The sequence below is a fragment of the Pristiophorus japonicus genome, chromosome 4, assembly GCF_044704955.1.
Source record: "Pristiophorus japonicus isolate sPriJap1 chromosome 4, sPriJap1.hap1, whole genome shotgun sequence".
Classification (NCBI taxonomy): Eukaryota; Metazoa; Chordata; class Chondrichthyes; family Pristiophoridae; genus Pristiophorus; species Pristiophorus japonicus.
Genome location: NC_091980.1, coordinates 157,174,327 through 157,200,004, shown reverse-complemented (window position 1 = coordinate 157,200,004; position 25,678 = coordinate 157,174,327). Strand labels below are relative to the sequence as shown.

Here is a 25,678-nt window from a genome sequence, read left to right as displayed (position 1 = left end):
ATTGGATTGATTGATCTCTGGAAGAGAAGGTGGGATTCCCAGTTCAAGGCCTAATGTTCACGTGTACCTCGAACCAATCCACCTATAAATTATCCTATGCCTTATCTGTTCAGATTAGCATTACATGCATTTGCACACAGTATATTCAGTGATATTTTGGTAACTGGAGATTGGTACCGGCCAGGGCTTCCCTTCTGGTGTGGCTCTTGCATTGTGTCTAAGATGCCTGATTGATGAAGAAAATAAGATTACCTACCTTTTGTATATGCATCATTCCCTTAATGATAGCATCCCTCACACCTTCAGGCTCTGCCGGAGTCATTGGGGGGAAAATTGCGGTCGGAGGCTTCCTTCGGGGGAATGCCTCCGACCAGAATTTTTTTTAACGAAAATACCTGGTGGTCCCGAAGGAATATAGGATTGCGGTTGGAGACCTAGTTTCACAGTCCAGCGTACGGGAACATGTCTTCCAGGTACGTATTCATATCCTGGGATTATGTGGGCCTGGACCACCAATGAACATCTAGTATTCTCATTGATAATGGGAACTCTGTTTGTATGAGCTTCCCATTACTATCAATCGGAATACCCCCAAAACACAAACATAACACACTAAAAAAAAATTAAAACTCTCAATTTAAGATGAATTGAAATTGAATGCAATTAAATGTTTGAAAAACATTTTTTTTTACATTTTTTAATGTTTTAATAGGGTTAAAAATATAAGAGTGATTGATTACATTTAATTTTTCTATATTTTAAAACTCTTACGCTGTTAAAAGTAGGCTATACCCTTGCTTTTACCAGGCGTAGGAGTTTGAAGGACATTTGTTGGGCAAATAGCCCAATCTCTGCCCCGTGGATGCCCCACCCATACAAAGATGGGTGGGAAAGCAAATTGTGAGGAGGACACACAAAATCTGCAAAAGGATACAGACAGGCTAAGTGAGTGGGCAAAAATTTGGCAAATGGAGTATAATGTGGGAAAATGTGAGGTTATCCACTTTGGCAGAAAAAGTAGAAAAGCAAATTATAATTTAAATGGAGAAAAATTGCAAAGTGCTGCAGTGCAGAGGGACCCCTGGGTCTTTGTGCATGAAACACAAAAGGTTAGTATGCAGGTATAGCAAGTAATCAGGAAGGCAAATGGAATGTTGGCCTTTATTGCAAGGGGGATAGAGTATAAAAGCGGAGAAGTCCTGCTACAACTGTACAGGGTATTGGTGAGGCCATACCTGGAGTACTGCGCACAGTTTTGGTCTCCGTATTTAAGGAAGGATATACTTGCATTGGACGCTGTTCAGAGAAGGTTCAGTTGGTTGATTCCGGAGATGAGGAGGTTACCTTATGATGATAGATTGAGTAGACTGGGTCTTTACTCGTTGGAGTTCAGAAGGATGAGGGGTGATCTTATAGAAACATTTAAAATAATGAAAGGGATAGACAAGATGGAGGCAGAGAGGTTGTTTCCACTGGTCGGGGAGACTAGAACTAGGGGGCACAGCCTCAAAATATGAGGGAGCCAATTTAAAACCGAGTTGAGAAGGAATTTCTTCTCCCAGAGGGTTGTGCATCTGTGGAATTCTCTGCCCAAGGAAGCAGTTGAGGCTAGCTTATTGAACGTATTCAAATCACAGATAGATAGATATTTAACCAATAAGGGAAGTAAGGGTTATGGGGAGCGGGCGGGTAAGTGGAACTGAGTCCGCAGCCAGATCAGCCATGATCTTGTTGAATGGCGGAGCAGGCTCGAGGGGCTAGATGGCCAATCCTGTTCCTACTTCTTATGTTCTTCTGAATCTCCTGTTGAGATCCCTTCCTTGTAATCACTGCCAGCTATGTATTATTTTCTCTCTAACCATCCTAGAGCTGGTTTTTAATTAATTCTGATCTGCTTTTATTTCTCTTTATTCTGCAGTTGTTGATGTCTGTGTTTGACAGCAGCATTAAAGCACATGGGGTCGTTGACAGTGACCCTTTCGACTGGGAGAAAACTGGGACGGATGGATCTCTTACTGTGATAACCACCTCTACCACTCCTCAGCTACATACGCGGCAGACACCTGCTGCTCTTGGGTGAGTAGAGAGCCCTTAGAAGATTATTATAAGGCTGTAGTTGAGAATTTGAATCCATAGGAGAAATATTATAATACTGCTCACAATGCAGCGTTTCATTATTCAGACAATTCACCATTGTTAATTACAGTTATACTCGTGTATGGAAAAATCCAAGTGTGATTTACTACTTGGGATGCAAGTGCAGAATGAGTGTTTCATATTTGGTGGGCAGAGGGAGGGAAACTTATGCAAATCTGCCACTGATCTAATTTATAGTCAATAGATAGTAGTAGGTTTTGGTCTGTCTCCCAACACCTTTAACATGTATTTGCAGAAGACGGGAAGTTTCACAGGCAGATCAAGTCTTCTATAAGCTGGAACCTGTGCCTTTGTGTACTGTGAATGGGATAGCATGTCACAAGATGAATATTCTTTCTATTGCGGGATATCACACCAGAGACCATGTGGAATGCCTACCACTTGATCCTGTTTACTGTGAAAGTTGGTAAATAATATCTTGCAGGTAACCTATACAGTTGAAATTAATAGATTTGCACAGAAGTAGTAAAATAGCGAAATACTGATGGTATAAATATTTACAAAGGAATATAGATAAAATTAGTCCACAGGATTTTAGAGTGCCCTCATTTCTTACAGCCCAATAATCAGTAAGACTTTTTCAGGCAATATTCTTCAACGTTCCAATACATGGATGAGCTGATATCGATGCCCGTTAAATTATTAGTTCCAGAAATAAAAACCCTGAAGATAAACACCTAACAAAGGCCATTGAGGAAAGTCTGTAGCATATATTCTAGACAAAACTATCCTGAATAAAGCATTGGTCAAAGACACAACGGTAAATGATTTACATAGAATCATTTGACGAGACACCATTCACAACTGGCCCATGTTTACACCATGTGTAATCTATTTAGCCCGAGGGCAGATTTTCTGCATCCTAGTTAGACTGCAGCTCAAAAGAATCTGCCTACACAGCATCCATCTTAACTCTAGTTATTTCAAAAACAAGTTAGTCTTGTATGTCCTAAGCTACACATTAAAAAAAAAATTCTGTACTTGGAGGATAGAAGCTTGGCTTTTGTCACAGGTGGCATCTCTAATTTTAATACCATGTACGATATTTGCCTTCTAAATAGGGTTTTAGAAATGTGGTCAATTTTAGTCAGACCTTAAAAGGATTCCCACTTATTATGGTTTCTTAATTTGTCAATGCGCCCCACATTTGTTTAAAGAATTTGCATGTCCTATGTGCATTTCCTTGCTGATTCTTAGTTTCAACTCCTCATTTCTCCCCAGAACTCAAAACTGCTTTTAAGATCAGAGCTTAGCACCGCCTAATCACTTCTTGACTTACACTAACACTTTTGGGTTTTACTCTGATCTTCTTTCATTCTCCGCATCAAGGGATACTCCCATAAAAAAAGCTCCTGCTCCCTGGTATTAAATAGGGATGGAACAGATAACCATGGTGCTGTATTTAGCTTGCTGGATATGGTACAAAAGTCCTCTTGTGATTTCCTCGACCTGGGGAAAGCAGTGGAATAAATATTATCAAACCATGGTTTAGGCTGTAAACTATGGAATAAGGTACTTAAAATAGAGAATACAGTAGTTTATGAAACTTTACTTGTATCACCATGCAAAAATAACAAACTGTATAACCATCTGCTCCAGTAATTCTCCTGGTAATGAGACCTGGATCAGTGTCTGTAACATAACCTGTGCACTAGCTTTCCTCAGACCCATATAGTCTCCAGTCCCTAGCTAGAAGAACTGAAAAATGTGCTTGCAAAGCTTTCCAATATATACTTTTCTTCATCTTTGAAGTTTGACCAGCAACAAAAAAAAATGCATGTTTTAAACTCAAAATACAGCTGTTAATCTTACACACGTTTAAAGGCACAAGGAATGTCTGCAGACTCTTGAGTCTATGCCCGTGAGTGTTAGTAGATTCTATCTAACTGTCAGCTTGCTGCAAATCCCAGTTGACTTAATTGACTATGCTGCAGAATGAAGTAAACAGTTAACGAGTATTAATGTGCTCTCCACTATGGTTCTTGTTTCGATGGAGTTTTGCACTACAGGTATGAAACATAGAAATTTATGGCACAGAAGAAGGCCATTCGACCTATCGTGTCTGTCGGCCAAAAAAAAGCTGTCCAACCTAATCCCACTTTCCAGCTCTTGGTCCGTAGCACTTCAAGTACACATCCAAGTACTTTTTAAATGTGATGAGTGTTTCTGTCTCTGTCGCCCTTTCAGGCAGAGAGTTCCAGACACCCACCACCCTCTGGATGAAAAAAGTTCTTCTCCACTCCCCTCTAATCCGTCTACCCATTATGTCAAATCTATGTTCCTATGTTATTGACCTCTCTGCTAGGGGAAATAGGTCCTTCCCATCCACTCTATCTTTTCCCCTCAATGTTATATTCCTCAGTTCCAAAGAAACAAGCCCAGCCTGTGCAGTATTTCCTCATAGCTAAAATTCTCCAGTCTTAGTAACATCTTCGTAAATCTCCTCTGTACCCTCTCTCGTGCAATCACATCTTTCCTGTAATGTGACCAGAATTGTACGTGGTAATCTAGCTGTGGCCTAACTGTTTTATACAGTTCAAGTATAACCTCCCTGCTCTATGTCTCGGCTAATAAAGGAAAGTATTCCGTATGACTTCTTGACCACCTTATCTACCTGGCCTGCTACATTCCGGGATCTGTGGACATGCACTCCAAGGAGTCGCTCTGTTTCTCTCTACTTTCTTGGTATTCCACCATTTATTGTGCATTCCCATGCCTTGTTAACCCTCTCTAAATACATTACCTCACACTTCTCCATATTGAATTCCATTTGCCTCTGTTCTGCCCACCTAACCAGTCCATTGATATTTTCTTGCAGTTGGCAGCTTTCTTCCTCGCTATCATCCACACTGTAAATTTTTGAATCATCTGCAAGCCTCTTAATCATACTCCCTATATTGAAGGCTAAATCATTGATGTATACTACAAAAAGTAAGGGATCTAGTACGGAACCCTGCGGAACCCCACTGGAAACGTCACAAAAACATCCATCGACCCTTTGCTTCCTGCCAATGAGCCAATTTGGATCCAACTTACTACTTTTCCTTGGATCCCATAGGCTTTTGACCAATCTGCCATGTGGGACCTTGTCAAAAGCCTTGCTAAAATTCATGTCGAGTATATCAAACGTGCTACCCTCATCAACTTCCTTGTTATCTCCTCAAAAAATTCAATCAAGTTAGTCAGACATGACCTTCCCTTAACAAATCCATGCTGACTGTCCTTGATTAATCCGTGCCTTTCTGCAAGATGATTAATACTGTCCCTCAGAATTTTTTTCAGTAATTTGTCCATCACTAAGGTTAGACTGACTGTCCTGTAATTACTTGGTCTATCCCTTTCTCTCTTTATGAACAACAGTATGTTAGCAGTGCTCTGGTACCACACCTGTAGCCAGAGAGGATTGGAAAATGTTGGTCAGAGCCTCCTCTATTTCCTCCCTTGTTTCTCTTAACAGCCTAGGGTACATTTCATCCAGGCCTGGGGATCATTCTACTTTAAAAGATGCTAAAGCACTTAATATTTTCTCTCACTATGTTTATCTCCTCTAATATTTCACACTCCAAGCACAATGTCTGCATCATTGCTCTCTTTTGTGAAGACAGATGCAAAGTATTCATTTAGAACCATACCCACATTTTCCACCTCCACACAAGCTTCATTTTTGGTCTCTATTAGGCCCTACTCACGTTATCCTCTTGCTCTTAATTTATTTGTAAAACATCTTTTGGATTTTCCTTGATTTTACTTGCCAATATTTTTTTTTCATGCCCCCACTTTGCTTTCCTAATTTCCTTTTTCATTTCACCCCTGCACTTTCTATACTCCATCTAGACTTTCTGCAGCATTTAGCTCTCAGTATCTGACATAAGCTTCCCTTTTTTGCTTTACCCTACCCTGTATGCCCCTTGACATCCAGGGGACTCTAGATTTGGGACTCGCACCCTTTTTCTTTATGGCAATGTATTTGCTGTGAACCCTCCTTGAATGTCTCCCACTGCTCGGACACTGATTTATCTTCAAGTAGATGTTTCTAGTCCACTTTTGCTAAATCACGCTTCTGCTTAGTAAAATTAGACTTTCCCCAATTGAGATCTTTTATTCCTGTTTTTTCTATCCTTTTCCATAACTACCCTAAATTTAACTGAATTATGATCACAGCCATTAAAATGCTCTCTCGCTGATAACCCTTCCACCTGCCCAGTTTCATTCTCGAAAACTTAAGTCCAGAATCGCCCCTCTCTTGTTGGACTTGCTACATACTGGCTAAAGAAGTTCTCCTGAATGCATTTTAAGAATTCTGCGACCATTAAACATTTTACACAAATCCTATCCCAGTTAATAGGGTAGTTGAAATTCCCTACTAGTACTGCCCTATTTATGCACTTCTCAGAAATGTGCCTACTATTTTCTCTTCTATCTCCCTCTAACTATTTGGAGGTCCAATTTACACTGCAGCAGTGTAATTGCCCCTTTTTTTTTTAGTTCAACCCATATGGGTTCATTTGTTTCTTCTAATATATCATCCCTCCAAACAGCTGTAATTGTTTCTTTAACCAATATTGCGACCCCAGCTCCTTTTTTATCACTCCCTCTGTCTCCTCTGAAAATCCTGTAACCAGCTGCTCTTTCAGCCATGTTTCAACAATAGCTTTAATGAAATACTTCTGCATGTCTATCTGTGCCCTCAGCTGATCTGCCTTATTCACTAGACTCCTTGTATTGAAGTATATATCAAAACCACTTTGTTGTTTCTTCTTTCCAAATTCACTCACTAATTTACTGCCTTCCATTTTCAGCTTAGTTTCTCTCCCTTCTGAATCTCCACTTAGGTTCCCATCCCCCTGTCAAGCTAGTTTAAGCCCTCCCAAATAGCACTAGCAAACCTTCACAGCCTATGGAGCTCGGTTCCATGGTGCACTATGGGGCTCGGGTCCATGGTGTTCTATACACTATGGGGCTCGGGTCCATGGTGTTCTATACACTATGGGGCTCGGGTCCATGGTGTTCTATACTCTATGGGGCTCAGGTCCATGGTGCACTATGGGGCTCGGGTCCATGGTGCACTATGGGGCTCGGGTCCATGGTGCACTATGGGGCTCGGGTCCATGGTGCACTATCGGGCTCGGGTCCATGGTGCACTATGGGGCTCGGGTCCATGGTGCACTGTGGGGCTCGGGTCCATGGTGCACTGTGGGGCTCGGGTCCATGGCGCACTATACACTGTGGGGCTCTGGTCCATGGTGCATTATACACTGTGTGGCTCGGGTCCATGGTGTTCTAAACTATGGGGCTCTGGTCCATGGTGTTCTATACACTATGGGGCTCTGGTCCATGGTGTTCTATACACTATGGGGCTCTGGTCCATGGTGTTCTATACACTATGGGGCTCTGGTCCATGGTGTTCTATACACTATGGGGCTCTGGTCCATGGTGTTCTATACACTATGGGGCTCTGGTCCATGGTGTTCTATACACTATTGGGCTCTGGTCCATGGTGTTCTATGCACTATGGGGCTCGGGTCCATGGTGTTCTATGCACTATGGGGCTCGGGTCCATGGTGTTCTATGCACTATGGGGCTCGGGTCCATGGTGTTCTATGCACTGTGGGGCTCGGGTCCATGGTGTTCTATGCACTGTGGGGCTCGGGTCCATGGTGTTCTATGCACTGTGGGGCTCGGGTCCATGGTGTTCTATACACTGTGGGGCTCTGGTCCATGGTGCACTATGGGGCTCTGGTCCATGGTGTTCTACACTGGGGCTCGGGTCCATGGTGTTCTATACACTATGGGGCTCTGGTCCATGGTGTTCTACACTGCGACTCGGGTCCATGGTGTTCTATACACTGTGGGGCTCTGGTCCATGGTGTTCTACACTGTGGGGCTCGGGTCCATGGTGCACTATGGGGCTCGGGTCCATGGTGTTCTATACACTATGGGGCTCTGGTCTATGGGGCTCTGGTCCATGGTGCACTATGGGGCTCGGGTCCATGGTGTTCTACACTATGGGGCTCGGGTCCATGGTGTTCTACACTATGGGGCTCGGGTCCATGGTGCACTATGGGGCTCTGGTCCATGGTGTTCTATACACTGTGGGGCTCGGGTCCATGATGCATTATACACTGTGGGCTCGGGTCCATGGTGCATTTTGGGGCTCTGGTCCATGGTGTTCTACACTATGGGGCCGGGTCCATGGTGTTCTATACACTATGGGGCTCGGGTCCATGGTGCACTATGGGGCTCGGGTCCATGGTGTTCTATACACTGGGGCTCGGGTCCATGGTGCACTATGGGGCTCTGGTCCATGGTGTTCTATACACTGGGGCTCGGGTCCATGGTGCATTATACACTGTGGGGCTCGGGTCCATGGTGCATTTTGGGGCTCTGGTCCATGGTGTTCTACACTATGGGGCTCTGGTCCATGGTGTTCTATACACTATGGGGCTCGGGTCCATGGTGTTCTATACACTGTGGGGCTCTGGTCCATGGTGTTCTATACACTATGGGGCTCGGGTCCATGGTGTTCTATACACTATGGGGCTCTGGTCCATGGAGTTCTATACACTATGGGGCTCGGGTCCATGGAGTTCTATACACTATGGGGCTCGGGTCCATGGTGTTCTATACACTATGGGGCTCGGGTCCATGGTGCACTATACACTGTGGGGCTCGGGTCCATGGTGCATTATACACTGTGGGGCTCGGGTCCATGGTGTTCTACACTATGGGGCTCTGGTCCTTGGTGTTCTACACTATGGGGCTCTGGTCCATGGTGTTCTATACACTATGGAGCTCAGGTCCATGGTGTTCTATGCACTATGGGGCTCGGATCCATGGTGTTCTATGCACTATGGGGCTCTGGTCCATGGTGTTCTACACTATGGGGCTCGGGTCCATGGTGCACTATGGGGCTCGGGTCCGTGGGGCTCTGGTCCATAGTGTTCTACACTATGGGGCTCGGGTCCATGGTGTTCTATGGGGCTCTGGTCCATGGTGTTCTATGGGGCTCTGGTCCATGGTGCACTATGGGGCTCTGGTCCATGGTGTTCTACACTGGGGCTCGGGTCCATGGTGTTCTACACTATGGGGCTCGGGTCCATGGTGTTCTATACACTGTGGGGCTCTGGTCCATGGTGTTCTACACTATGGGGCTCTGGTCCATGGTGTTCTATACACTATGGGGCTCGGGTCCATGGTGTTCTACACTATGGGGCTCTGGTCCATGGTGTTCTATACACTATGGGGCTCGGGTCCATGGTGCACTATGGGGCTCTGGTCTATGGGGCTCTGGTCCATGGTGTTCTACACTATGGGGCTCGGGTCCATGGTGTTCTATACACTGTGGGGCTCTGGTCCATGGTGCACTATGGGGCTCTGGTCCATGGTGTTCTATACACTATGGGGCTCGGGTCCATGGTGTTCTATACACTATGGGGCTCGGGTCCATGGTGTTCTATACACTATGGGGCTCGGGTCCGTGGTGTTCTATACACTATGGGGCTCGGGTCCGTGGTGTTCTATACACTATGGGGCTCGGGTCCATGGTGTTCTATACACTATGGGGCTCGGGTCCGTGGTGTTCTATACACTATGGGGCTCGGGTCCATGGTGTTCTGCACTGTGGCTATTCACCTCGGTTTCTCAGTTTAACAAGTTAATTGGCCTGAAAGCATAACCACAAAATCAATAGCAACAGTTTTTTGAATGGTTACTAGTAACAGCTAATATAATTAAAATGAAACGTGTCTTAAATTCATTCTAACCTTCTGTAATAATGGTGGCGGTAACAGCAGTTCTGTTTTGCTGTCCCAGCAGAAGCAACAATCTGCATTCACATGGATTGCAGTGATGTTGATAAAGGACGAAGCATGATGTTTGTGGGCTAAGGATATGGAGATGGGGAAATAACAAAGTCAGGGACTATTCCAGAGCTCTCCTGGCCAGCCTCTGAAATTGCACCCTCCATAAACTTGTTCATCCAAAACTCTTCTGCCCGTGTCCTAACTCGCACCAAGTCCCGCTCACCCATCACCCCTGTGCTCACTGACCTACATTGGCTCGTAGTTCAGCAACATCTCTCTTTTTAAAAAAAAAATTCTTATCCTTGCTTTCAAAGGCCTCGCCCCTTCCTTGCTCTAATCTCCTCCAGCCCCACAATCCTCCCAAGAAGTCTGCACTCTTCCAAATCAGGCCTCTTGCACATCTATGATTTGCTTTGCTCCGCCGTGCCTTCAGCTGCCTTGGCTTTAAGCTCTGAAATTCCCTCCCTAAACCGCTCTGTGTCTCTCCTCCTTCAAGACACTCCTTAAAACTGACCTTTTTGACCAAACTTTTGGTCACCTTTCCTTGTATCTCCTCATATGGCTTGGTGTCAAATTTTGTCTGATAATGCTCCTGTGAAGCACCCTTGGGGCAAAGTTGTTGTAGAGCATGCAGATGGCAAATAATAGGAATAAAAGTTGACTGTAAATGAAGAGTTAATGAGGGGATAGCATAGATTGGGACTGGAGGGGAGGGAGGATAGAATTAGAATGGGACATAAAAAGTGCCAGAGACAATAAAGAAATGAGAGGAAAATAAAAAGTTTTTAAACATTAAAGAATTTTTTATTTTTCTATTACAGAGAGAAAGCAACAGAGAGAAAGAAACTGAGACAGAGTATATGGGATCTGCACAGACAGGCTTCATTGTGGACTGGGGGCTAGTCGAACTTGCTTTAATATTCAGAATTAGGAAAGCTATCGTGAAACTTTAAGTGAAAGGATCACATTGGAGCCCTGATGCAAAATATTCTCTGATGGGAATACCTGATTTGAAATGGGATGTTACAGAACAGCTGATGTAACGTTCAAAGTACACAAATAAAATGTTTACAATTAACAAATTGAATAAGTTTTATCTTATTTCATTTGTTAAATAGAAAAAAATATATAAAAGGGTACATCGAGTAAGACCCAATAACAGCCTGAGCATAGTTTGGGCAAAATATCACTTGCCCACCCATGGATCTAATGTAAGAAATGAATCTTTCAAAAGATTTTGATCCAAAACTTGTGCATTGGCTTCCAAATTAAGCTGGCATCTGCTGTTCTAACCTTCGTTGAAGAAATATAGCAGTTCATTCCATTACCGTAGAATCATAGAAATTTACAGCATGAAAGGAGGCCATTTCGACCCATCGTGTCCGCACCGGCTGACAGTTATCCAGCCTAATCCCACTTTCCTGCTCTTCGTCCGTAGCCCTGTAGGTTACGACATTTCAAGTGCACATCCAAGTACTTTTTAAATGTGGTGAGGGTTTCTGCTTCTGCCACCCTTTCAGGCAGTGAGTTCCAGTCCCCCACCACCCTCTGGGTGAATAAATTTCCCCTCAAATCCCTGCTAAACCTCCTACCAATTACTTTAAATCTATTCCCCCTGGTTGTTGACCCCTCTGCTAAGGGAAATAGGTCTGTCCTATCCACTATCTAGGCCCCTCATAATTTTATACACCTCAATAAAGTCTCCCCTCAGCAGCCTCTGTTCCAAAGAAAACAAACTTTTATACACCTCTTTTCCAAACAAACAAACCCAGCCTTTCCAGTCTTTCCTCATAGCTAAAATTCTCCAGTCCAGGCAACACCCTGGTAAATCTGTACCCTCTCTCGTGCAATCACGCCCTTCCTGGAATGTGGTGACCAGAACTGCACGCAGTACTCCAGCTGTGGCCTAACTAGTATTTTATACAGTTCAAGCATAACCTCCTTGCTCTTGCCTTTATTAGCCAAGGCATAGAATACAAGTATTCCGTATGCCGCCATAACCATCTTTACTACCATTGACTGCCACTGCCAATTGTCTTCCTTGAACATTGTTTCTCTCTCTCTCCTCCCCAGACTCCCACATACACTGCTACTGCACTGAAAGCAATAAACATGTCTTCGTTACTCAGTTAAGGAAATGCTGAGATGGCTACATAACTAGGCACATCCCAGCAACTGGTTAAAGAGTTGTATTTCCTATCATAGACTCTCTCCTATGCAGGGAATAATGCGGCACATTCGGAAGCTAAACGGCAATGGAACTCATTATCATAGGCAGTCCCTCGCAACGAGAATGACTTGCTTCCACGGCAAAAAGCAATGAGTTCACAGGTATTTCAATGAAGGACCTAATATTCCGGATCCCGAACTACATCCTGAAGGGTGGAAGATGCCTGTGCGTGGATTTTTTTAACGTGTGGTGACCGTTGCACACCAGCCACCACACGGGCTTGACGGAGCTAGGTCTTTATCCAGTGGCAAAGATTAACCAAGACGACTGGAGACCAGCTCTGCTGCGCAGACCTAGCCCACACATACATCACAGTGTGGGCTGGCTCGTGCTGCCCCTGGGCCCTGAACTCATGCCTCTCCTGGGCCCCGAGGAAGGGAACAATGCAGATTACAAATAGCATTTTTTTTTTCCATCAACATACTGCAACAATTTGCATTTACAAAATACAGAACATCCAAAGATGCTTCATCGGGGTGTGAGGTAAAATACACACTGAACCTAGGAGGGTTGAGGTGGGTTTTAAGGAGGGTGTTAAGAGTTGGAAAGGTGGATGCATTTTGAGAGGGAATTCTAGCGTGTGGAACCTAGGTAGCTGAAGGCACAACCAGCAGTGATGGGTGCACAAGATGTTGGAATCTGAAAAATGCAGGGGTTGTAGGTTGGAAGACATTAGAGGTGGGGAGGGCTGAGGCCATGGAATGATTTAAACACAAGGATGAGATTTTTTTAATTTTAGGCTATGGGAACTGGGAGCCAATGCAGCTCAGCAAAGACGGGTGATGGGATAGCGGAACTTAGTACAGAATAGGATACAAGCAACAGAGTTTTGGATGAGCTGAAGTTTATGGAGGGTGGAGGATGCATGCCCAACCTGGAGAGCTTTGGAGTAGTTCAGTCTTAATTTTACTTAATTTTATTCTTTGTACATATTTTTTAATTAATATAAATAGCTTAACATTAATCAGAATGAATCACAAATTGGGATATACTATTTCATCATTTGTGAAGTCACTACAATTTTGCCTTGGTAGTTAGAGGAAAATACCTGGCCAAATTTGGATCATCAGTATGATTGTGCACAGGCTCACAACTATAGCTTGTATTTCTAAAGTACTCTCACTCGCAGGAAGATGTCCGCTTTATATTAAGGAGGAACATTAACGTTGTCTGCTGAGCATATGGACAAAAGCTTAAAAAAATGGAGAGAACTATGTTGAAAGACCAAAGGTACAGTCAAAGAGAAGGCTTTTGAAACCAGGTGGGGTCGTGGCAAGGCAGAGTGAGCTCGGCAACGTGTTGTTCGAGGATTAGATAATTTGATAGTCTCTGCGGTTAAGGTGTGTCCTGACATACCGATGGTCTTGCCTATGTAGAATGGAGTTTTGTAAGGTTGAATTGCTGCCCTTGACAATCTCTAGGACTGGTCTGTTATTAGCTTGTGGCCCTATTCCAATATGGCCCATTCCAATATGGCCCATTCTCGCAATGGAATAGGGCCACAAGCTAATAACAGACTCGTCCTAGAGATTGTCAAGGGCGGCTTAAAACTAGTTCGTTTTGCTGTTTGCTCAAAAGTCTTACACTCAGATTGTACCCCTTTGAATAGCCAGGACATTTGATCCCTCGATTTCTTGTTGATAACTTGTTCTGAACAGGAAAAGTCATCGTACATTTCTCCAAGTTTACTAGCTTCCAGTTGCTTTCCCACAGTAGGAAAAATGTGGTACATTGTGGTCAACTGACCATTTCTTGAGCCTGATGTTGACTTGAACTCCACCTGCTCTGCTGCTATAATGTTTGAGGTATTGCACAATTACCTTTGGCTGAAAAACACACTCCATTGCCACCAGATACAGTGCTTCATTATAAGCTTCTGATATACAGTATTAATCTGTTATTATTTTGTTCCCTATAAACTAACTGATCAATATATCAGAAGGTTGATCCCCAATGTGTTCTACTGATTCCTTGATCCACAAAGTGTACTACACTGCTCAGTACTCACTGGTATTTCAAGCAGACGACAAAATAGCTGCTCAGCATCTCCTCCCCAATGTGTTGCTCAGAATGTTGGTTTGGACCCAAAATTTAAATTGAGTGGAGCATTGGCTAAACTGCTAGTGAAAATAGAGGAGGCTCTTCGCTATGCAATCACAGAGCCACCCTCAGAGGATCCTTTACAATTAATCAGTTAAAGACTGCCCATTAGCAGTGTCATTATCTATTCACATGCTAGGTGGTTTACAAATAATGATACAGCTGAGGCAGTAGTCTAGCAATGAGGAAACGCCACTAAAATAATGATTATAACTGACCTACACTGATCACTGCACGAATATAGCATCAGATGGGATGTGTTTTTGGAAAGCGGATTTTACTCAGCATAAGCAACTGATGTATAAAAGGATTCTGCCACACCACATGCATTGCAGTATCTAACTACATAATATAAAAGAACCATAGAAAGAAAGACTTGGATTTATAGAGCATCTTTCACGACCACCAGATGGCTCAAAGCACTTTATACAGCCAATTAAGTACTTTTAGAGTGTAGTCACTGTTGCAATGTGGGAAACATGGCAGCCAATTTGCGCACAAGCAAGCTCCCTCAAACAGCAATGTGATAATGACCAGATAATCTAATTGAGGGATAAATATTGGCCAGGGCACCGGGGATAACTCCCCTGCTCTTCTTCAAAATAGTGCCATGGGATCTTTTACATCCACTTGAGAGAGCAGACGGGACCTCAGTTTAACGTCTCATCCGAAAGACGGCACCTCAGCACTGCACTGGGAGTGTCTGCCTAGATTTATGTGCTCAGGTCCCTGGAGTGGGACTTGAACTCACAACCCTTAGGCAAGTGTGCTACCCACTGAGCCACAGCTGACCATACACTCATTGCTATAACGTGTTTTTGTATGAATCACAAGACTGCTTTTTAAGAGAGATCTAGAATTTTATAGCCCAGAAGTGGTTGAACTGGGTCTTTGAAAGAGCAACACAATTAGTCCCACTCCCCCCCTGCTCTTTCCCCATCGCCCTGCAAATGTTTCCTTCTCAAGTATTTATCCAATTGCCTTTTGAAAGTTTCTGTTGAATCTGCTTTCCACCACCCTTTCATGCAGTGCATTCCAGATCATCATAACTTCTAACCCATCTCTTTTTGTCAGACAAGTGTGCAGTCAAGAGAAATATTTTTAAAATTAATGTTGGAAATTGCTGCTGTTCTCTTCCTCCCTTTGAAAGTAGACTGCATGAAGTGTCTCGCTGCTTGTGTTTTGACAGAATTGCTAATGCTTCACTGGTGCCAGGAGATCTGATGAAAGAAAACACTGATGAGGTACTACAGGATGAACAGCTCAGTGATGGTGAGAATGTTATTCCAGGCATAATATGCCCTGAAAGGATGGCAGAAATGCAAGGATCCCATAACCCTCAAGCTCCTTATGTTGTGGAGAAAGATGTTTGGGAAGAAATGGATATCAACAGGAACAAAATGAAGATGGCTGGCTGTAAGGTAAATTGGGTTCAATGTGTTAAATAAGGGTGGTAAAGCATATAGGATGTAATAAATTGTATTCCTGCTTGCCATTTTTAATGAAAATTATACTGTAAGCTGTGTTCTTACATGGAAATAACCCTCTTATAGCCTTGCAATTTTCCCCCTTCAGCGGTAGAGAATCATTATAGGATCCTGACCTTTTAGGTCACAGGTCTGTCTATTCCTTTACCAGCAATCATCTCATTGGTGCAGATATTTTACCTTGATGTATGCTGGCTATTTTCAAGGTTAAGCATGAAAGAAAAGCCCTTGTGTACAGATTATGCAAAATAGTAAAATATGGTCATTATTGATGTGTTTGGACTATCTTATTGATCTGGAGCTCGTCAGTGCTGTTGTGGCTATTATCCATGTCAGCAGTTCACCCCTCACCATCTACTGGTTTATATACAATAGATTTTAAGGGCATTAGTTTACTGAAGTAGGTATGAGAAATAAAACAAAACCAGTAATCTGAAATGTGGTCTTTGAATGTGAATAAGATGCAGGGATGGATGATTTTTTTAAAAAGTTTTGTTTCCCTTATCAGCACTTTATGGGGAAAAAAAAGAGAAAATTATGTTTAAGTTTAGATCGGAAAGCCAAATTTTGAGTGTTTTTTAAAAAAACATTACAAATCTCAAATTCAAAATAATTTTGACTTTTGAACTCATTTATTCCACCTCTAGTCCAAGTATTTCCAAAATCAACTAGTCAATACCATTGCAATGCATGGAGACAGGAAACAGGAGGTGAAATGGGGCAAACTGTTCCAAAAGCACATTGTCTAAATATTTTGTCCCTTTTTTATTTCATGTTGATATAGTTGGGTTTCATTTGCTTTTTATAAAAATCCCAATAAGCATCCAGATTGCCAAATCTACAAAAGTGGTACCTATGTTTATCCAAGATGCCTATTGACTGAAAGTCTACATCATTGTTTAAATAATATCTTTTAAGTGTTTGGGATGAATTTGGACAAGGAGTTGCCCCTCCCCGCCGCCGCCTTCTTGAGATCCCTCTGGTTCACACAGCACTTGTCAGATTAAATCACTTGTTTCCATATATTTGGTCGTGATGAGAGATTGATAAATTCAAAAATGGAGCTTTGCCAGCCATCCAGCACCATGCGCTCAATTTTCCCCAAAGCATTTTTTTGGCATACTTGAAGAGATACGCCTGAATTTTTTTGTGGGCCAAGTATGCCAAAAAAAAGTGTTGTAAGTTTCTCTGTTGGATCTATTCATTTTGGCATGACCTAACCCAAGGGGGGTGGAGCCTTGATCTGCGCCAAAAAGATCGAGCTGCCATGGTAACCAGGGACACAATGCAAGCTGAGGCTGCAAAGTGAAACATACAACCACCTCGCAATACATTAAAAGAATTGAAAAACACACAGCACCACCTTACCTCCAACACCGCCCGAAGGCTGTCCAGTCTGGTCTCAATCTCGGTCGCCGGTTCGTCTCTCTCTGTCTGTCTGTCTGTCTGTCTGTCTCTCTCTGTCTGTCTCTCTCTGTCTGTCTCTCTCTGTCTGTCTCTCTCTGTCTGTCTCTCTCTGTCTGTCTCTCTCTGTCTCTCTGTCTGTCTGTCTGTCTCTCTCTGTCGGTGTCTGTATGTCTGTTCTCTCTCTCTCTCTGTCTGCTCTGCTCTCTCTTTTCTCTCCCCCCCGGGACTGTATGTGTAAACCGGGAACTCGGACTGCAACCGGACAGCCTTCCTGTGTGTGGGAACCGAGAATGGGACCGGACAGCCTTCGGGCGGGGTTGGAGATAAGTTGCTGCTATGTGTTTTTTCAATTCTTTGTGTGTCCGGGCATTTGCTGCACCGCTTTCCTTGCCTGCGCCAATTTCCTTAACTCTAGGGAAGGTTTTTCAGGGCAGGCCACATAAGCTGGCCTAATCAGAACTGGAATAACTCTCAGCTGGCTAAATTATCCTAAATGGCCAGAAGTGGCGTAGGTGGCTGGTTTCGCCCCCTTTGGCTGAAAGAAAAACTGACTTAAAAAATTCATAACTGAGTTACGCTGGTGTAAATTGATTGGGGAAACTGGGGATTTTTGTTAGGCCAGAAAAAGCATCCTGCTCCAAAAAAAAACGGCTCAAATACTGGGGAAAATTGAGCCCCATGAAACTATTGTTTTGCTAAGCTATAATGATAAAATGTCAGAGAATGTATCAGTGTGGTTGCCGAACTCTTATGGTTATAAAGGAGGTAGGAGTGGGGAGGGGAGATAATGCGGATGGGCAATTAAAGGTGGCCTTGCAAGCATGCCCACATCCTGTGAATTAATTTTTTTAAAAAGAACATGGAGTTGGAAGCAAAAGCAGGCATCGGGTGGTAAAAGTAGGGAAACAGAGCAAAGGCCCAAATGGCACGAAGAACCTTTGTCGCCATTTTCATATCTCTGATGTCTTTCATTTTCCTGCTTGTATCTGTATTGGACTTGACTTATTAAATATAGGAATCTCTAAAGATCTGGAATCACTAACAATTTTATGAAGCTACTTACATACACTAACCTAGTTGTACCATGTAGAGCTCATCTTGTAACGGTTTCAGCATAACATTTCTATTATGTTAAAGAACCATAATTGGGTTGTTAGTCATAAGCCCTGAAATTCGCTTGTTGCATCCTAATTAGTCATTTGTTTCCAGGGACTGATCAAATTAGAATTGAACTCTGTTAGTTCCCTGAAATATAGGATTAATTCCATTATTTTCTACGGAAATTGTTCTTGATTTTGAAAAACATTTGAGTAATTACTATGCTGTATCTGCTTTCAATATGCTTTTTAAGAAGCAGCTACCTGAGTGTTGTCTAGGAAAACTGGATTCAATATTTCTAAGAAATATTTAACCTTTGGTGATATCCCAGAGATGTTTATTATCTGTCAAGTTTTGACTTACTGGCGCAGAGTTGGGCTAATTGCCCACCAACTGCCCTCCAATTACACATGAAAATTGTACAGCTGATGCAAAACCTGTTTGCACAGTGTAACATCTTTAATTATAACTCTCATTGCCCTTTCAGCTTCAGAAAGGATCTGAATTTCTGAAAGTAACCTGCTCCCTACCCATTCATGTCTCCACCTCCCATCGCCCCCCACACCCCCAAAAAAAGGAACAGTTGAGGAAATTAATAGGATGTCTTGATTTTAAATTTAAAAAACTGTTGGAATGTTCTATTTGTTTCAAGATGTAATTTGATTTGTTGATTACTTTCTCTAAAGAAACAAAACATTATCATTTTTTGTAGTGGGATAAGGCAACTTTGTTAGAATGCTCGCAATGTAAAAAATGTTGTACTCTAGTATAAAAGTTTAGATAATTAGCGATTTTATTGCAGATCTGCCAGAAAATTTGAGTCTTTTCCCTTCCCGAAAAAAGTGCAATTGCTGCAAATATATCTAAACATTCAATTCAATGTCAACATTACCAGCTTGGGATTAATAAATAAGCAAATTAAACATAAGAACATAATCAAGCCCCTTACCATTCTTAGCATGTTGGATACATCAGGTACACTGGACTCCGTGACGCACTACGCTGCGCACAACTCTGCAGCGTCTGACAGCAAGTTTACGAGCGGAACCTCGTGCAAATTCCTTTGAGATCGGCAGCGGACTCCGTTGCTACGTTTCAGGGCCATTATCTAAGACATTGTTCTATTAAAAGTCTGGGAAGAGCAGCATTAGAACAGCAACTCGTCCTTTTGGCCAGTACCCTGCCCCAACATAACCACCCTTGATGCCAAGAAGATAAATGACCCTTCACCATCTGAGCTGCAATTTGTTTACTGCAGAACATAAATCAACTACTATGAGCACAAGAAAATCAATAAACCTTAGATGTCTGAAACACCAAGAACAGAAACAGTTTTATTACTAGTGGATCTTCTGTGACTGCTTGTGGTAAGTTGCAGGATGCACTGTTTATTGTACAATATATTATCAGAGCCATTGACTTACGGTGATTGAATAGGTGAAATTGTTCTTTTATCATGGTCGTCCGCCTTGGCTCAGTGTAGCACTCTGTTTACTGAGCCAGAGGTCATGGATTCAACACCCACTGCAGAGACTTGAGCACATAATCTAGGCTAAGGGAGTGCTGCACAGTCGGAGGTGCCATCTTTCAGATGAGACGATAAACCAATGTCTGCCCTCTTGGGTAGATGTAAAAAATACCATGGCACTATTCGGACAAGACCAGAGGAGTTCTCCCTGGTATCCTGGCCCATATTTATCCTTCAACTAGCACCACGAATACAGATTATCTGGTCACGATTACTGTGTCCAGGGACCTTGCTGTGTGCAAATTGGTGGCCACGTTTCCTACATTACAACACTGACTACACTTTAAAAGTACTTAATTGGCTGTAAAATGCTTTGGGACGTTCTTACAAGAACATAAGAAATAGAAGCAGGAGTAGGCCACATGACCTTTTGAGCCTGCTCTGCCATTAAATAAGATCATGGTTCATCTACCTCAACTCCACCTTCCTGCAGTGTTTCCATATACCTTAATTGCCTTAAACGTGGGGATACATTCTCCCAGCATCTACCCTGTCAAGCACCTTAAGAATGTTATGTTTCATAAGAACATAAGAAATAGGAGCAAGAGTAGGCCCTACGGCCCATCGAGCCTGCTCCGCCATTCATTAAGATCATGGCTGATCATCGACTTCAACACCACCTTCCCGCCCGATCCATATTCCTTGATTCTGCTGGACTCCAAAAATCTATCTCTTTCAGCCTTGAATATACCCAACGACTCAGCTTCCACAGCCCTCTGGGGCAGAGAATTTCAAAGATTCACAACCCTCTGAGTGAAGAAATTCCTCCTTGTATCTTAAGTGGCCTACCCCTTATCCTGAGACTGTGCCCCTTAGTTCTAGACACTCCAGCCAGGGGAAACAACCTCTAGCATATACCCTGTCAATCCCCTTCAAAATCTTGTATGTTTCAATGGGATCACCTCATTCTTCTAAACTCCAGAGAGTATAGGCCCATTCTACACAATCTCTCATCATATGTCAGCCCTCTCATCCCAAGGATCAACCCCGTGAACCTCCAAGGCAATATCCTTCCTTGGATAAGGAGACAAAAACTGTGCATAGTACTCCAGGTGTGGTCTCAAGGCCATGTACTGTTGTAGCAAGACTTCCTTACTCTTATACTCCAACCCCCTTGCAATAAAGGCCAACATGCTATTTGCCTTGCTTTATTGCTTGCTGTGTACCTGCATGCTAGCTTTCTGTGTTTCTTGCTCGAGGACACCCAAATCTTTCAACACCAACGTTTAAAAGTTTCTCACCATTTAAAAAATATTCTCTCTCTATTCTTCCTACCAAAGTGAATAACCTCACATTTCCCTACATTATACTCCATCTGCCACCTTACTGCTCACTCACTTACTCTATCTATATCCCTTTGCAGTCTCTGTTCTCCTCAAAGCTTACTGTCCCACCTAACTTTGTATCGTCAGCAAACTTGGATGCATTACACTAGGTCCCTTCATCTAGGTCATTAATATAGATTGTAAATAGCTGATGCCCCAGCACTGATCCTTGCGGCACCCCAATAGTTACAGCCTGCCAACCTGAAAAAGACCCGTTTATCCCTACTCTTTTTTTTTGTCAGTTAACCAATCCTCTATCCATGCTAATACATTACCTCCATTCCCATGAGCCCTTATCTTGTGTAATAACCTTTTATATGGCACCTTATCGAATGCCTTTTTGGAAATCCAAATATACTACATCCACAGGTTCCCCTTTATCTACCCTGCTAGTTACATCCTCAAAAAAACTCTAATAAATTTGTCAGCATGATTTCCATTTCATAAAATCAAGTTGACGCCCTGATACCACTTCCTTACCGATGGATTCTAGTATTTTCTCGATGGCTGATGTCAGGCTAACTGGCCTGTAGTTCCCGGTTTTCTCTCTCCTTTATTGAATAGGGGTGTTACATTTGCTATCTTCTGATCTGCTGGGACCGTTCCAGAATCTAGGAAATTTTGGAAGATCAAAACCAATGCATCCACTATCTCTGCAGCTACCTCTTTTAGAACCCTAGGATGTAGGCCGTCGGGTCCAGGGGATTTGTCGGCTTTTAGTCCCATTAGTTTCTCTAGTACTTTTTCTCTACTTATATTAATTATGTTAAGTTCCTCACCCTCATTAGATCCTTGGTTCCCCACCATTTTAGGTTTGCTTTTTGCATCTTCTACTGTGAAGACAAAATATTTGTTTAATGTTTCTCCCATTTCCTTATTCCCCATAATTTCTCCTGTCTCAGCCTGTAAGGGACCAATGTTTACTTTTGCTGCTGTCTTCCTTTTTACATACTTATAGAATCTCTTACAATCTGTTTTTATATTTCTTGCTAGTTTTCTCTCATTCTATTTTTTTCCCTTTTGATCAATTTGTTGGTCATCCTTTGCTGGTTTCTGAAACTCTCCCAATCCTCAGGCTTACGTACGACTGACTATTCTTCACAACATTATAAGCTGCTTCTTTCAATCTAACGCTATCCTTAACTTCTTTAGTTAGCCACGGATGGATCACTTTTCCCATGGAGTTTTTGTTTCTCAGTAGAATGAATTTTTACTCAGAAATGTGAAATATTTCTTTAAATGCTATTCATTGCTTATCTACTGCCATACCTTTTAATCTATTTTTCTAATCTACCTTGGCCAACTCGCCCTTCATACCTATGTATTTGGCTTCATTTAAGTTTAAGATTCTAGTTTCTGACTTGGGTAATTCTCACTCAGAATTTCACATTTTGTTTATCATATTATAATCACTCTTCCCAAGAGGATCCCTTACTATGAGATTGCTAATTAACCCTGTCCCATTACACAATACAAGATCTACAATAGCCTGTTCCCTGTTTGGTTCCATAACGTATTGTTCTAGGCTACATTTGCCAATTTGATTTGTCCAGTCTATAAATATTATAGTCCCCCACGATTATTGCATTACTTTTGTTACAAGTTCCCACTATTTTTTGTTTTTAATATTCTATCCAACGGTATAGTTACTGTTAGAGGGCCGATATACTACCAGTGCTTTCTGCCCCTTGTTATACCTTATCTCCACCCATACTGATTCTACTTCCTGATCTTGCTAGACGACATGCTTGCTTTCTACTTTCCTTATGTCATCCTTTATTATCAGGGCTATCATTCCACCCCCCCCCCCCCCCCAGTGGTTAGTTCTCAACCGTAGTCATCTTCTAACCAAGTCTCTGTCATGGCTGTTAGATCAAACCCATTTATCTTTCTTTGTGCCACTAGTTTGTCTATCTTGTTACAAAAGCTTTGCGCATTCAGATAAAGAGTCTTTAAGTTAGTTTTTTTTAACCATTATTCCCTTATTTGACCCTATTCTCTGCTGCACTGCTACCATTAGACTCTCTGTCCCATCCTGTCACACTCTGCTTATTTTTGCCCAAATCACTACACTGCTCTAAGCGTAAGGCCCATGCTTTCATATGCCTCAGTGAATACATTGACTATATCCTGGAGTTCAGCCTCTGAATGTGCACAGACACAGGCATCGTCTGCGTACTGCAACTCAATGACAGAGGGTTGGGGTGATCTTGGACCTGGCCTGGAGGCGGTGTAGGTTAAACAGCTTCCCACTGGTTCTGTAGTTTAGTTCCACTCCAGCGGGGAGCTTGTTGATTGTGAGGTGGAGCATGGTGGCGAGGAAGATTGAGAAGAGAGTTGGGGCGATGATGCAGCCCTGTTTGACCCCGGTCCGGACGTGGATTGGGTCTGTAATGAATCCGTTTGTAAGGATCACTGCCTGCATGTCATCGTGAAGCAGGCGAAGGATGTTGACACACTTTTGGGGGCATCCAAAACGGAGGAGGACGCTCCATAGTCCCTCACGGTCGACAGTGTCAAAGGCCTTTGTAAGTTCGAAAAAGGCCATGTATAAGGGCTGCGCTGCTCCCTGCATTTTTCCTGCAGCTGGCGCGCTGCAAAGATCATGTCTGTTGTGCCCCGTAGGGGATGAAATCCGCATTGTGATTCTGGGAGGAGCTCCTCGGCCACAGGCAGAAGACAATTGAGGAGAACTCGAGCGACAACTTTCCCGGTGGCTGAATGCAGGGAGATTCCCCTGTAGTTGCCGCAGTCGGACTTGTCCCCCTTTTTTAAAAATGGTCACAATCACTACATCTCTGAGATCTCCCAGCATGCTCTCCTCCCTCCAGATGAGAGAGATGAGGTCATGTATCCACGCCAACAGCGCCTCAGCAGGAATTCCATCCGCACCCGTAGCCTTGTTGTTCTTAAGCTGTTTTATGACTCCGCAAGATCCTGCAAATCTCCTTGGAGGACAGGAGCACCAACATCAGTGTCCTCGACCAGGCTAACATCCCCAGTATTGAAACACTGACCACACTCGATCAGCTTCGCTGGGCAAGCCACATAGTACGCATGCGAGATACGAGACTCCCTAAGCAAATGCTTTATGCGGAGCTCCTTCATGGTAAACGAGCCAAAGGAGGACAGCGGAAACATTATAAGGACACTCTCAAAGCCTCGCTGGTAAAGTGCGACATCATCACTGACACCTGGGAGACCTTCCTCTTTAGATTTCTAAATTTTCCCTTAGCTGACCCCTCCCCCATTTTTTAGTTTAAAGCCCTATCTACAGCCCAGGTTATTCGATTCGCCAGGACACTGGTCCCAGCCCAGTTTAAGTGAAGCCGGTCTCGACGGAACAGCTCCCTCTTTCCCCAGTACTGCTGCCAGTGCCCCATGAATTGAAACCCCTTCTTCCCGCACCTCTCTTTGAGCCATACATTTAACTCTCTGATTTGTTGACCCTATGCCAATTTGTGTGTGGCTCCAGTAGTAATCCAGAGATTATTACCCTTGAGGTTCTGCTTATTAATTTACACCCTACCTCCTCAAACTTCCTCAGCAGAACCTCATTCTTAGTTCTCTAGTTCCTACATGGACTACGACAACTGAATTCTCTCCCTCCCACTCCAAGTTCTTCTCCAGCCGCTAAGAGATATCCTTAACCTTGGCACCGGGTAGGCAACACAATGATTGAAATGTCGTGGCTGCAGAGAACAGTATCTATCCCCCTGACTATACTATCCCCTTCCACTACCACATTCTTTCCTACTCTCCCCACTTGGATGGCCCCCTGTACCATGGTACCATGGTCAGTTTGCCCATCCTCCCTGAAGTTCTTTTCCTCATCCATACAGGTAGCCAGTACCCCGAATCTGTTGGACAGGGTCAAGGGCTGAGGCTCCTCACTGCATCCTGGCTCCCTATACCTGCCTGGCTCGCAGTCACACCCTCGTATCCCTGACCATTGACTAACTCCAAAGTATTATTTAACCTTAAGGGTGTGACTGCCTTCTGGAGCAAAGTGTCCAGGTAACTCTCCCCCTCCCTGATACATCGCAATGTCTGAAGCTCGCACTCCAGTCGAAGTCCCGAAGTCCCTCGAGTTGCAGGCACTTACTGCAGATATCGTTGCTCGGGATTGCGATGCTCTCCACCAAATCCCACATGCTGCAGTTACCACATACCACCTGCCCTGCCATCTCTTACCTTGTTTTATTAATTAATTATTTAGTTAAAGCTTTTATTTGAATTGATATTTTAATTTTATTGTTTAATTAGTTATTCATTTAATGAGTACTAGCAAGTTAGTTTCTCAGCTCTTAATCCACTTCACTAACTTGGGGAACAAAAAATAGCTGTAATACTCACCAATCAATCACCTACCTGCTCTCCTGTGAAAAAAGTACTCTTCGATTTTTTTTTGTTGTTTTTGAATTGGAGCCTCGGCACTGCTTTAATTCAGGCCGCTCTTTACCCTCTCGCCCTGTCGCTGCTTTAATTCGGGCCCAGTCTAGGGCCGCTCTTTACCCTCCTGTTGCTGCTTTAATTCAGGCCTG

The 25,678-nt window shown here is 43.3% G+C and overlaps 1 protein-coding gene across 3 annotated transcripts in view; it reads left to right on the top strand.

Annotated features, from left to right (window-relative positions):
* LOC139263127 (tau-tubulin kinase 2-like) overlaps window positions 1-25,678 on the top strand; it is a 269,673-nt gene that overhangs the window by 193,584 nt on the left and 50,411 nt on the right. For all 3 annotated transcript variants that reach the window (XM_070878715.1, XM_070878714.1, XM_070878716.1), the window contains 2 exons: window positions 1,919-2,076; window positions 15,479-15,710. In XM_070878715.1, coding sequence (XP_070734816.1) covers window positions 1,919-2,076; window positions 15,479-15,710 — 390 coding nt within the window. The remainder of the gene's footprint in view (window positions 1-1,918; window positions 2,077-15,478; window positions 15,711-25,678) is intronic.